Genomic DNA, 14,628 nt, shown 5'->3' with positions numbered 1-14,628 from the left:
AGTATATATGGAGTAGATGGGAAGTTGTTGAATGCTGTGCAGAGTATGTATGATGGTGCTGAGGCTGCAGTGCGTGTGGATGGTGAACTGAGTGAATTTTTCCCTTTGAAGGTTGGGTTGAAACAGGGATGTGTCATGCCTCCTTGGTTGTTCAATCTGTACATGGATGGGGTAATAAAAGAGGTACAAGGTAGGGCAGTGGATGTTGGAGTGGCCCTGGTGAGAGAGGGTAGTGTTTGGAAACTCCCTGTACTGTTGTTTGCAGATGATACTGTGTTGTTGAGTGACGACGAAGGGGAGCTGCAAGGCTTGGTGGATGAGTTTGGGAGAGTGTGTAAGAAATGGATCTAAAGGTGAATGTAGGGAAGAGTAAAGTGATGGTCTTTGAGAGAGGTGAAGTCAGTGAATGTACAGCGAGGTTGAATGGTGAGGAATTGGAAAATGTGAGTACGTTTAAGTACTTGGGTAGTGTGATGAGTAAGGATGGAGGTTTGGAGGGTGAAGTGCTTGAAAGGGTACAGCAGGGAAGAAAGATTGCTGGTTCTTTGAAAGCAGTGATAAGAAACAGGTAAGTGAGCATGGAAGTGAAAAAGTTACTACATGACAGTATTGTGATATCAACTCTAATGTATGGAAGTGAAGCTTGGACGTTGTTGGAAGGACACAAGTCAAGAGTGAGAGCAGTGGAAATGAGTTATTTAAGAGGAGCCTGTGGAGTCACATGGAGAGATAGGCTGACAAATGAGGATATAAAGGAGCATTTTGGTGTGGATGTGGATGTGATAGGAAGTGTTAGGAGGAATACACTGAGGTGGTTTGGCCATGTGGAGAGGATGGAGGGTGAAAGACTGACGAAAAGAGTGTATGTGAGTGAGGTGGAGGGGGGGGAGAGGGAGGGGGAGGCCGAGGATGAGATGGAGGGATGGGGTGGAGAGGTATATGAGAGAGGGGGGTGTGAGTTGGGAGCGGGGCAGCGAAATGACGGGGGACAGGACGATGTGGAGGCGATTTGTTTGTCGCCCCCCCGAACGGGATTTAGGCGTCTGGCAATAGATAGATAGATGGATAGTAGCGGGACTTTACAGTAAAGTTCTTATTATGTTTTTTTTTTTTTCCCCATCAAGGTAATTTTAAACATAGAAAAATGGCCTGGCCTTTTAAACATCTTTTTTGTGGTAGGTGGAGGCACCCACTATCCACCCACTCGATGTAGTGCTGCTTTGGGTATCTGCCCTATTCTCTCTTCCTTCCTTCCTCTTCAGATTTTCTTTCCTTAATTCTTTCCTCTTCCTTTTGCCTACGGGTGACTTTACACTCCCTCTTCCGTCTTTCGTTCCTTCACTCTTTCCTCTTCCTTCTTCCTATGGATGACTCTGCACTGAGTGACAAGCCAAATGGTTTCCTGTACACCAGGAAACCATTTACTGTGTGGAGTGGTAACCACATAACCAAATAATGGTAACTGGTTGTTTAGTGGGTAGTTAAGGCACTCCAATCGGATTGAGGCTGTGTAGGTTCATATCCAGGGGGTGGTTAGAGTTTATGGCTCACGTAATGCCACTCAGGGATGAGTGAAGCTAGTCACTTTCATCCTAAATGTCAAGAGCCCTGAGCTCCTACGCTTCTCATGGGGCAGCAGCGGATTGGATGATGGATGGATGGATTAAACGTCTGTTACTACATGTCAAGCTGATGTGCTGGTTTCCCCGAATTTGCTGTACCAGTTGTATGTAAAATGTTTTGGTATTTTTACAACACATCCCCAATGGATAAGAAATGTCAGTATTTATGACATGTTGGTTGCATCATGCAGATGATCAGTGAACATGGTGTTAACTCCTTCAGTCTGAACACAGGCAGTCATTGTCGTAAATGATATTCTCCAAAGTATCACAACTGTTTTTGCTTTAGTGCTGCTGTAAATTAGAGTAAACTGGTACATTGGCCTCATAAGTAACAAAGAAGAAAAAAATTATAATATTAATTTCTCTTAATCGTATTTTTAGTTAGTCGTTTTCCATGGAGGGGCACTAACCCTCTGCCAATCCACTTGTTGTTATGTAGGGAACACGTGTTGGTTGGTTATAAGGTTGCCACCCAGCGTTGTAAATGAATTCCTGGTTTACAGGAAATCATTTGTCTTGTCACTTGGTGTAGAGCTACTCTAAAAACAGAGTACTGCTAGACTAAGTGGGTGGATGATGGGCACCCCCACCTCCCATCAAATGATGCAAACGATGATGGGTGCAAATGATGAGAGAGAGATTATCCAGGTGCTTGAGGGTGCAAAAGTGGATGTATGTGGATTAACTGAAACGAAATGGAGAAGTGAAAGTGTGAGAAAATGGGAGTATGGATAGGGCATATGCACGGGAGTAGGTGAGAATGAGAGAGTAAAAGAAGGAGTGTGTATTGTTGTGAGTAACAGATGGAAGGAGAATATAAAAGAGTATGGATCAGTTGGCTCAAAGATTGTGTGGGTAAGATTGAAATATGGGCTACAAATGTGGGCAATTGTGTTTGTATATGTGCAAACACAAGATTGTGCAAACAGAGTGAGAGAAGAGTTCTAGACAAATTTGGAAGCGTGCATGGAAAAGTTTGAAAGGAATGAGAGAGTGTTTTTGATTGAAGATATGAATGGAAAAGTAGGGAATGTGAAGGTGGATGGAGTAGTTGGTGAGTGGGGCGTGCCTGCTGAGATAGATGAGAATGGCAATGCTTTAGTGGACATTTGTGCTGGGAGGGAGTTGGTGATAGCTAATACCCTCTTCAGGCACAAAATGATCCATACATATATGTGGCGAGTGATGAGAAGGGTGGATGGTAAACTCAATGATTGGAAGGAATTGATTGATTATGTGTGTGTGGATGACAGGATGAGAAGGTGTTTATTGGATGCAAGAGTATTTAGAGGTTGGGGGAGTGGATTTCCTGACCACCATTTGGTGGTGGTCAAAATCACGGCCCAAATGAAATGGAGAAATAAAAGAAGGGAAGGACGGGAGGAAGTATTACATACAAGGAAGGCGGGAAAGGTTACAAGAGGATGGAAAAAAGGCAGAATATAAGAGGGAACTGGAGGAGCGATTGGGTAATTATGGATTGGAGCAGGTGGGGGATGTGGAAGTTGTGTGCAAGATACTGTGTGCAGCATGTGAGGTGGTGTGTAGAGTGAAGAGAAGATGAAAGGGGGTGCAGGGAATGAAATGGTGTTATGAGGAGGTGAGAGAGGCTGTGGCACAAAAGAAGAAAGCATATAGTGAGTGGATGAGAAACGAACATGGAAGATGTTGAGAGACGGAAGAGAGAGTTATATGTAGAGAGGAAGAGAGAGGTGAAAAGATTAGAGAGAGAAAGAAGAGAGTGGATGAGGACTTTGGAAGGAACTTGAGTGTAAAGTCGGGGGAATGTAAGAAAATGATCTGGAAAGAGGTAAGGAGAGTTAGACAGAGTGCCAGAGAAGTTAGCTGGGGCATGAAAGATGAAAATGGTAGATTACTAGTGGAGAAGGGAGAAAAAGTGAGAAGATGGAGAGAACACTTTAAGGAATTGTTGAACATAGAGAATGAAAGTAATGCAAGTGTAAGTGGCTGGGAAATGACTGGAAGATGGAGGGATGTGAGAAGAGAGGAAGAAATCAATAGGATGGAAGTTGTGGAAACAATGAAGAAAGTTAAATTGGGGAAAGCCCCGGGAATTGATGGAGTGTGTGGTGAAATGCTGAAGCATGGGGGTTAGATAATAGTAGAATGGATGTGGAAGATGTGCAGATTGGCTTGGGAGGAAGGTAGAGTCCTGGAGGATTGGAAGTCAGGTATAATTATTCCCCTGTACAAAGGAAAAGGGGAAAAAGAAGTATGTGGTAATCATAGGGGCATTTGTCTTCTTAATGTAATAGGAAAAGTGTATGGTAGGATACGTGTTGAGAGAATTGGAGAAATAACAGAGGAATTAGTTGGAGTAGAACAGGGAGGTTTTAGGAAGGGAATAGGTTGCATAGATCAGATATTCATTCTTAGATCTTTAGTGGAAAAGTTTCTAGAGAAGGGAAAGAAGTTGTATGCGGCTTTCATGGATTTGGAGAAAGCATATGACAGGGTGGATAGACAAGGATTATGGAAAGTATTAAGAATTCATGCAGTAGATGGGAAGTTGTTGAAGACTGTGAAGGGTGCTAAGGCTGCAGTGCATGTGGATAGTGAACTGAGTGAATTCTTCTATTTGAAGGTTGGATTGAAACAGGGATGTGTCATGTCTCCATGGTTGTTCAGTCTGTATATGGATGGGGTTAAGAGATACAAGGTAAGGCAGTGGATGTTGGAGCAGCCCTAGTGAGAGAAGGCAGTGTTTGGAAACTCCCTGTACTGTTGTTTACAGATGATACTGTGTTGTTAAGTGAAGACAAAGGGGAGCTGCAAGGCTTGGTGGATGAGTTTGGGAGAGTGTGTAAGAAACAGAATCTAAAGGTGAATGTAGAGAAGAGTAAAGTGATGGTCTTGGAGAGTAGTGAGGTCAGTGAATGTACAGTGAGGTTGGATGAGGAGGAAATGGAAAATGTGAGTGCGTTTAAGTACTTGCGCAGTGTGATGAATAAGGATGGAAGCTTAGAAGGTGAAGTGCTTGAAAGGGTACAACAAGGAAGAAAGGTTGCTGGTTCCATGAAAGCAGTGATACGAAACAGGGAAGCGAGCATGGAAGTGAGAAAGTTACTACATGACAGTATTGTAATACCAGCTCTAAGATATGGAAGTGAAGTTTGGACCTTGTTGGAGGGACTTAAGTCAAGAGTGAGAGTAGTGGCAATGAGTTACTTGAGAGGAGCATGTGGAGTTACGTGGAGACAGACTGACAAATGAGGATGTGAAGGAGGATTGTGGTGTGGATGTGGATGTGATAGGAAGTGTTAGGAGAAACACATTGAAGTGGTTTGGCCATGTGGAGAGGATGGAGAGTGTGAGACTGATGAGGAGCGTGTATGTGAGTGAGGTGGAGATGGGGGAGAGGGAGGGGGAGGCCAAGGACGAGATGGAGGGATGGAATGGAGAAGTACGTGAGAGAAGGGGGTGTGAGTTGGGAGCAGGGCAGTGAAATGGCGGAGGACAGGGCGACATAGAGGTATTTTGTTTGTGGCCACCCCTATCGGGATTGAGGCGTCTGGCAATAGATAAATAGCTAGATTAATTTAACACACTCCTGTAGCATTCGCAGCAAGCACTAGGGATAGATGATCCATTCTAGCTTTTAATCCCAAAGGAATCCTTTCCTCCTGTCAGGATTGTAGATGAAGGGAGCCATTTTCAATACTGTGCAGTTGATCACCTGGATTGAATCATAGGCCCATCATCTGTAATCCTATGAAGCTTGGCAGAAAAGGATGCTGCACCCAGCCTCTACATTATCAGCCTGGCCAATGTGCCTGTCCTCACATAACTACTAGCCAACCCTTACCTGCAGAGAAAGGAGGTAGATTTTCAACATGCATCACGTGTGACACAAAGTCGTAGATTTCCTTGGGTTTAACCCAAGGACATAGTGGGCAAATGTAAGTCTTGTTAACAATACACATACCTCACGAGATTCTTTTAAATTTTCTTAATGCTGGATTGCTTACCGGCTTTCTTACTTCACTCACGCCACTGGTGTCCAGTCTTAGAGCACACTTAATACCCTCACAGTTTTCTCTAACAGTTCTAAGTACCAGTTCATTTGCATAAAAAAATATAGCAATGGTGCACACACTGTCACCTTTGTACAAGTGCTATATCATTTCCTTTATCACTAATGGTGACCTCTTACTCATGCTGCCCACACCCATTACGATTTTTCTACACTGTGCTTAACACAGGGCAGTGTGAGATGTCAGTACTATTGCACACAAAATTCAATCACTCCACATCAAGGAAAAAAGATTCAGGTTACTGTGTGGTTCAGCTTTGGTCACAAGAGCTGACACACCTACTTTAACCGGTCAAGGAACTTGGATGTCTGTCTGTCTGTCTATCTGTCTATCTATTTATATCCAGACAGTTTAATCCCAAAAGAGGTAGCCAAAAAACAAATTGCCTCCATGGTGCCCTGTCCCTTGCCATTTTGCTGCCCTCCCCCCAGCTTACCCCCCTTCTCCTTTATACCTCTCTACCCCATCCCTCCAACCCAACCTCCCTTTCCCCCCTCCCTTTCCCCCCCTCTTCCTTACCCATATACTCTTCTCATTAGTCTCTCACTCTCCATCCTTTCCACTTGGCCAAACCATCTCAGTGTATTTCTCCTAATGCTGTCTGTCACATCCATACTACAACACTTCTTCAATTCCTCATTTGTCAGTCTCTCTATCTTCATGTAACTCCACGTGCTCCTGTCATATAACTCATTTCCACTGCTCTCACTTTTGATTTGTGTCCTTCCAACAAGGTCCAAGCTTCACTTTCATATGTTAGAGTGGGGATCACAATATTATCATGCAGTGACTTTTTGCTTCTATGGTCACTTCCCAATTTCTTATCACGGCTCTCCGTAAACCAGCAACCTTTCTTCCCTGTTGAACTCTTTGAAGGACTTCATCCTGCAAACTTCCATCCTTACTTATCACACTACCTAAGTACTTCAATGCATTCATATTTTCCATTTCCTCATTATCCAGCCTCACCATGCGTTTAGTTACTTCATTTCTCTCAAAGACCACGACTTTATTCTTCCCTACATTCACCAATAGATTCTGCCTCTGACACACTATCCCAAACTCATTCACCAAGCCTTGCAGTTCCCCTTCATCTTCACTTAAAAACACGGTAGCATCTGCAATTAATGGAACAGGAAGTTTCCGAAAGCTTTTGTCTCACATTAGGGCTGCTCCAACATCCATTGACCTACCTTGCAACACTTTTATACCTCCATCCGTGTATGATTTGAACAACCATGATGACATGACACATCCCTGTGTCAGTCCAACATTCAAACAGAAAAATTTACTCAGTTTGCCATCCACACACAATGCAGCCCCAGTGCCCTCATACATACTCTTCATGGCATTCAGCAGCTTTTACTTCATATATTTTTAATATTTCCTTAGTCCATGTCTGTCCACTCTGTCATATTCTTTCTCCAAGTCCATGAATTCCACTAAACACAGTAGGATGAATACCTGATTTACATGACCTCTACTCTTCCTGAAACCTTCCTGTGCAAAGGATTATTGAAACATCATGGTTGCCATGGTGTCACTGCATGGGGGATTTGACATCTGACATTCTCACCAGCCGTGGGTATTGATTTGATCCGGTAGGGACCCCATACAGTTTGCACACATTTTCCGCTTAGTACTGTAGGTGGTCTTTGGATTTTTTTTCTTTTCTATTTTTTTTTTACCCACACAGAGTTCATGCATTCAGGTCCCATGTAAATGGGAGTCTACTATGCAGTATTAACTTTGGTTAAATTGGTGAACATCCATTGCATAGAATGAGTCAAAAGTCAGGACACGTATACAAGGTGTTTAAACTACAATTATATCCTGACATTTGTTCCATCCTGTACATCAGGGATGTTAAATTCCCCTCCTGTTCCACTACACCAACTTAACATATCCATCACTTTCCTTCTGGCTGCAAATATCAGAAGGACTGTAATCTATGGCCAGAGAAACCTACCAAGCCTTTCTCATCTTTGGAAGGTTGACCACCAGCCAGCAGTGAACAAGAGTAGAATTGCTCAGGGATCTGCGGCAAAGCTGTTGTTTCAAACAGTTGTCAGCTGATGTCATATTTGGATTCTTCACATCAAACAACCTTTTATGGGACCACATTTATGTCTCAGTGGGCTTAAATGAAGAGCTTTTACTAAAGTTGCTGGTAGATGGCACCACCACAGGTGTCAGCTTACAGCAAATTTGGATTCTTCATGTCAGATAACATTATATGGGACCACTTTTGTCTCAATGGGCTTAATTGAAGAACTTTTACTAAAATTGCTGTTAAATGGCACCACCACAGGTCTCAGCTGACAGCAAAGTTGGATTCTTTATGTCAAATAACCTCATATGGGATCACTTTTACGTCGCAATAGGCTTGAATTAAGCACTTTTACCATAGTTGTATTAGATGGCATTACCTCAGGTGTCAGCTAATGGCAGATTTGGATTCAGCATGTCAAAATACCGTATCTGGTACCACTTTTATGTCTTCTAAGGCCTTCTTTTAACAGATCTGCCAGAAGCAGAAGAAGAACAACTCTGGTCACTCATTGACTTGCTGGCTGTCACCACAGATAAAAATAAAAGTAGTGAATTACAGTACTGTATTATGGGGACGTATGTCCTGGACTATATCCCTGACTGTACATTAACATTTATGTTGTTGTATTGTCAAAAGTAGACATATAAATTTGTGTTCAATAAATTAACTGTCATCAATGGTATGGAGCCCTGGAGAATGTATCAGTTAATGGCTGTCTAGTTTTAATGGAGGAGGAGGAGTAGGCATGTGATGCATACTGTGAACATCCATCTTGGGAGCAGAAGGACTTGATAGAGACATTAATGCTAACTCAAGGGTTTGGTCTAGCTGATGCTAGTACTGCATAGCATTGATAAGATTTTATTTTGTGCCAGAGATTATTATTATTATTATTATTTTTTTTTTTTGAGAAGTCAGCATCGAATATCATGTCACTTCTCCATCTTTCTCCATGGACTTTGAAAAGTAGTGTAGTAAATAATAGCAACTGACACTGATGTTTTGTGACCAAAAATCAGAGCCAGTGGTGTAAGATGCAACAAACTGAATATGTTCAAAGTTCGTGGAGATCAAAGCAGAATAGGTGTGACGGGACTTTTGACACCAACTGTACATGTCTCTACATGTGAAACTGAATCCAGGCATGATATGAATAAACAGTATAATACTGCATTTTCTTTTAACCAGTAAATGGAAGATTTAATAATAAATTTCACTGTTTACATTTTTATTATTATTATTATTAGCAGACATAATTTGTGTGTATAAACCATGACTGTTTGTTCAGGTATGTGAAACTGGGTTGGAGCAGGTGATGGCCTTGGGAGGCAGCCGAGCACCAGTGGTTACAGTGGATTGGAGTCATGCCCACCAGTGTGACACTGCTGTTGCAGCTGCACTGGATGGGTCTGTCACCGTGGCTGCACTGATGCACCAATAGGGGAAGGAGATAAAGTTGGGAGTGGGAGGTACAGAACCAACTTGTGCAGGGAGAGTTGTCATGAAGTACCTGGATAGACTACAGGAAACCAACTACTGTACTTCAGCCAGGCACTCCCAGAGACCTTTTGGTAAAGCCATATTGAAGGATTGTCTATGTTGTGAAAGTGAGGTGCACAACGTGAGTAAATGTGATGTGGTGTGAAGGGCTGCACTACAGTGAGAGCATTGTGGATTGTCTGAATTGTATTTTGTATTGGTACAGAAGAAGGAAAGGGTAATGGCAGGAACGATGTTGGTACAGAAGAAGGAGAGGGTAATGGAAGGGAAGAGGGTTGATTGAGGAGAAGATGGTGCATGGAAGGTGGCAGTAAGAGGTGTGGAACTAGTTGGCTAAAGAAGAGTTGTCATGAGATAGCAGGGAGGGAAGGGGGTGCATCGACAGTGCCAGAGGGAAGTAGGAGACTAGTTTGCACAGGTGGAATTGTCATGAGGTACAGTCATTGTTTACTTAAAAATTTTTTTGAAATGTGTGAATGGAAATGTTACTTTAAGAGAAACATGCCTTTGGTTCAAATTTAAGGGTTAAGGGCATCATCTTTTTTTGTCATGTTGCTCCTAAACTGTTAGGGCTAGGAGGCTGCAATTTACATCAGTTGTTGACCAATATGAGGGATTGTTTGTGTATAAATTTAATCAAATTCAGATGATTAGATATTTTTTAGAGATTTATTGTCAAAGATTTCTAAATTATCTGTAAGAAATTATGCATGTAAAGTAATGCATAAAATTTGGCTTGCTATGTGGCAAACCAATCATAGAGAGCTGCTTTACAGATTCTGTAATACATTTTTTATGATGTTTGCATTAGAGGAACATCAGTTATTTTTTTTTATTTTGATGAAAATCTGCATTTCCCATCTTACCACTTTCCTGGATGTTTGGCAAGCTCTGTGCACCAAACATATCATCATGCAAACATTCCAGTTAGGGAGTTTATAGTATTTTGTGGGCTTTCCAGTGGTATCTTTATTTTTTCTGTAGCATTATTAGTTTAGGAGCTAATAGAGTCCAAAGGTTAAAAAGATACGTTTTCCTAAAATGATCATCAAAGTTATGAAAAGGTTTCACTTTCTTTCTTTCTTTCTTTTTTTTTCTTTTTTTTTTTTTGCATATGATCTTCTAATTTATGAATTCTGTTGATGTTTGGTCCCCGCCCATTATAGGGATGTACAGTTGATGATAGTTGCATTAGAAGAGTATCAGTGATTTTTTATTTCGATGAAAGTCTAAGTTTCTTAGTTTACCAATTTCCTGGATGAATGGCAAGCCTTGTACACTAAATGTATCATTATACAAACATTCCAGTGACAGAATTTATAGTAAATTTTATGGGGTTTCTAATGGTACCTTCACATAGTAAGCCAAATTTTATAGATAATTTAGAAATTTTGACAAATAAAAATCTCTAAATAAAAATTTAATGAACCGAACCATATGAAATTTATACTCAGATAATCCCTCATATAAGCCAATAACTGATGTAAATTGCAGCCTCCTAGCCCTAATAATTAGCAGTGACATGTAAAAAAAAGGAAATTAACTTATAAAGGTTTGCACTTCAGCGCTTGATATGGAGGTACAAAAACACAGTTTTAAACACTTATACATTTCTGAAGATTATAATACTTCGTACAGAGACAGAGGAAGGATGACAGAACTTCCTGGAATTTTCTCTGAATATTTGAAAATTTCAGATTTTTTCTTCAAAAATGAAGATGATGTCCTTAAATGTATAAAACAGTCATTTCAGGCTTAAGAACAACTTTCCACTGTATCATGAGGATCTGTAAGTGAAAACTAAACCCTGTTTCACCAACAACTCAGTAAAATAATGAAATATGCATCTTAAATGTCAGGACCAACTGCCTAGCCACGGGCTCCTACGCTCCTCATGGGGCAATGTAGGATTGGATGATGGATGGATGGATTGTATCCATCCATCCATCCATCCATCATCCAATCCTGTGTTGCCCCCTGAGGAGCATAGGAGCCTGGGGCTAGGCAAGTTGGTCCTGACATTTAAGATGAGAGTGACCAGCCTCGCCCATCCTTGAGTGGTATTACGTGAGCAATAAACCCCAACCACCCCTTGGATATAAACCTACACCGGCTCAGTCCGATTGCAGCACCTTAATTACCCACTAAACCACTAGGTGCCATAATTTGGTTTTATGGTTACCACCCAGCATAGTAAATGATTTCCTGGTGTACAGGAAACCATTTGGCTTGTCACTTAGTGTAGAGTCACCCATAGGCAGAAGGAAGAGGAAAGAATGAAGGAAAGGAAAACAGAGCAGGGAGTGTAAAGTCACCTGTAGGCAGAAAGAAGAGGAAAGAAGGAAAGAAAGAAAGACAGAAGAGAAGGAAGGAAGAGGAAAGAGCAGACACCCAAAGCAGCACTACATTGAGTGAGTGGATGGTGAGCACCCCCACCTACCACCAATGAAATACTGTAAACAACTTTAAATAAGGACCTTCTGTATCAAGGATTGAAGAAGGTTGACTGGGGGAAATTGTTGACATGGAAGATGACAGTGAAAGACAAGGCACTAGCTTGAGCAGAGAGAGTCATCATGAGGTAGTGTAAGATCATTACATAATACTGCAGTATATGTGTCCCATACGACTGCTGTGTCAGTTTCTGTTATTGTTCAGTTACTGGTACTCCGGTCTGTTGAACTGAGCAGATCCATCAGCTGCCGGAAAGCACCTACGCCCACAGGGCTGTCCTGTGCGGTGAATTGATGTTCCCTTGTGGTGGACAGTGCCTCGCCACACCCAGGTGTGGGGTATAGTATGGAAGTTTGGTTCCTGGATGGATGCTGGATTTGTCTCTCTCCACCCAGTTAACAGGGGCACCATAGTAGGCTCATCACCCTGTTATGTGGTTATATGATTATCACGCAGCACTGCATATGGTTTCTTGGGTTACAGAAAATCATTAGGCTTGGTATTCGGCATAGAACCACCTGAAATGGAAACATGAAAAATAAAAAGCGACAGGAGGGATGGGAGAAATAAGAAACGAGGAGGGCAGACAGAAAAAGTGATAAAAAGTGAAGGAAGGTATAGCTACCAGTGAAAATATTTTTAATTCTTTCACTGCAGTTGGTGCTCAGGGGTATTTTTTGTAGCTAACACCATTTTTTTTTTTTCCAACTAATTAGAACCCTGGCATTCAGAAGCTTAAAAAACCATATCGAGTAACCCTTTCTCGGCTGTAAGTACTGTACATTCAAGACTTTTGTCTAGGTCTGTGGTACACAGTTGTGTTCAGTTGAAAAATATATTGTACGAGCCAGCAAAGAGTGAAGTTCTTAGCAAGAGAGTTTATGTTCTAAAATATAAAAGATCTGCTCAAGGATGCAAATATGTACATGTATCAGTACGTAAATGATGTGACGATCTATTTATGTGTTGTGGATGTTAATGTACACTACATATGGAGTTCAGAGAAATTTTTAAATAGGTGATACATTGAGATAGATGCAAGTATGTATTGTATCTACCCTGACTCTTCCTTGTGCATCCTGACCAGTTAAAAATGGATAATACTGTAGTGTGTCACGTGAAGATGTTCCTGTGTTAAATGAACAACTTTATTGTGAAAAATGGGTGTACCTCCCCCTCCCACCCTCCCTTCCCCTCTACCATACTGAACTCCGTCTCCCTCCTTCTCTACCATACTCAGGTCTCAAGCTTTACTTCCCCCTCCACCATACTGAACTCCCCCCCCTCCCCTTTCTCCACTATACTCAACTCCCCCTCCCTTCCTCACCCACTGCCATATTGAATTCCCTCTCTTTCCTTCACCATACTCAACTCCCACCCCCCAAAGGGAAGGTGTGTTACCCTCTTGAATCCAGTGAAGCATACTGCTGGGTTATTCTTGCTACTTCCAGATCTATCTGTCTGTCTTTTGATTGCCAGATAATCCCTTAAGGGGTGGCCACAGACAAATTGCCTCCATGTCATCTTGTCCCCTGCCATTTGGCTGCCCTCACTCCAGCTCACAATCCCCTCATACACCTCTCCATTCAATCCATTCATCTCATCATTGGTCTCCCCCGCCACCTTTCTCACAAACACTCTTCTGGTCAGTCGTTCATTCTCCATGATCTCCACATGGCCAAACCATCTCAGAGTATTTCTCCTTAACATTTTCAGTCACATCCATATCAGCACCACAACATTGATTGTCTGTTTCTTCATGTAACTGTACATGCTCCTCTCACAAAACTCAGTTCCACTGCTCACACTCTTGACTTATGTCCTTCCAACAGCATCCAGACTTCACTTTTGTATGTTAGAGTTGGGATCTCAATACAATACAGTGTACTTTCATGCAGCATTTTTTTTTTTTTTTTTTTTTTTTTTTTTTTTTTTGTCCCAGGTTACTTCCCTTCTCCAGATGATTTTATTAACCACTGGAACCTTTTGTAGTGAAGGAGTAAGTGAGAGTTATATCTCACCTCCCTAGTTTGAAAAGTCTGTCCTAAACTGAACAAGATTTTCTGGAAGTAGGAAGAATATAAATTATGAGATACTGTATAGACTGTCTTTAGATGTCAAGGATATCTTTCAAAATATCACAACTTTTTCCATACAACTGGTGGTGTAATATGAAGGAAACTGGCAGATCAGCCATATGGTAGCAATGGTTCTGAACTGGCAAGATTTTAAAAATTTGCTGTAGACTTAGTAGCAAAGAGGACTGTCATTGAAAGCATCATATAATAAGGACTTATTGTATCCCATGAGGGTGAAAGGGTTAAGTGAGGGATTGGCCTATCAAGGAGTGAAGAGGTTTGATTGAGGAGGAAGCTAGTTTAGGGGAAATTGGTATTAAATAGCCATAGGAAAACTTTTATTGTGATAATTATATTCAGACACTCTTCAATAGCTACAGTATAAGGAGGCCTTTTTGGCAACCTTTTATGTCATTATTTCATCATTTAATCAATTAAAAAATGCTTCCTGTTAAATTCCATCGCTACCTATAAATCTGATTTGCCAATTTGGCCAATTTACAGTTCCAGATATTGTATATGAAAAAAGCAGTGGTGTTTTGGAGCACAATCCTGACTTAAAATGAGGACCAGCTATAATAGTAATACAGTTGTAGAACTGTCAGAAATATGATAACTGATAACTGTTAGAAATATAATAACTGATATAGGTTGTAATGAGAAAGAGTTTCTGAAGTTAGCCTTGAAATATGTCATCAAGGAGAGTTTTGTAGTGAAATACAGTTCATTAATGTTATTCTTGTGGTCGTCTGATGGTTAAAATGTCCCTGTTGGGGTGACCAAGTTTTGGTTCGACATGTATGAGTTGACTGGAGTAGGAGGGTCATCTACCCTTCATTATACTGTACTAGGTTTTGGTACTG

General features: G+C 41.4%; 1 protein-coding gene across 1 annotated transcript in view; it reads left to right on the top strand.

The window, feature by feature from the left end:
• The window catches only part of LOC145396869 (WD repeat-containing protein 91), a 386,076-nt gene extending 376,695 nt beyond the window's left edge, over nt 1–9,381 (top strand). Inside the window, 1 exon segment of the mRNA XM_080270157.1 lies at nt 9,022–9,381. Coding sequence (XP_080126283.1) covers nt 9,022–9,174 — 153 coding nt within the window. The 3' untranslated portion in view covers nt 9,175–9,381.
• The last annotated feature ends 5,247 nt before the right edge of the window (nt 9,382–14,628 follow it).

The sequence above is a fragment of the Coenobita brevimanus genome, chromosome 39 (genome assembly GCF_032717465.1).
Source record: "Coenobita brevimanus isolate Jiangsu-jjx chromosome 39, ASM3271746v2, whole genome shotgun sequence".
NCBI lineage: Eukaryota > Metazoa > Arthropoda > Malacostraca > Decapoda > Coenobitidae > Coenobita > Coenobita brevimanus.
This window is presented reverse-complemented; position numbering and strand designations above follow the sequence as displayed.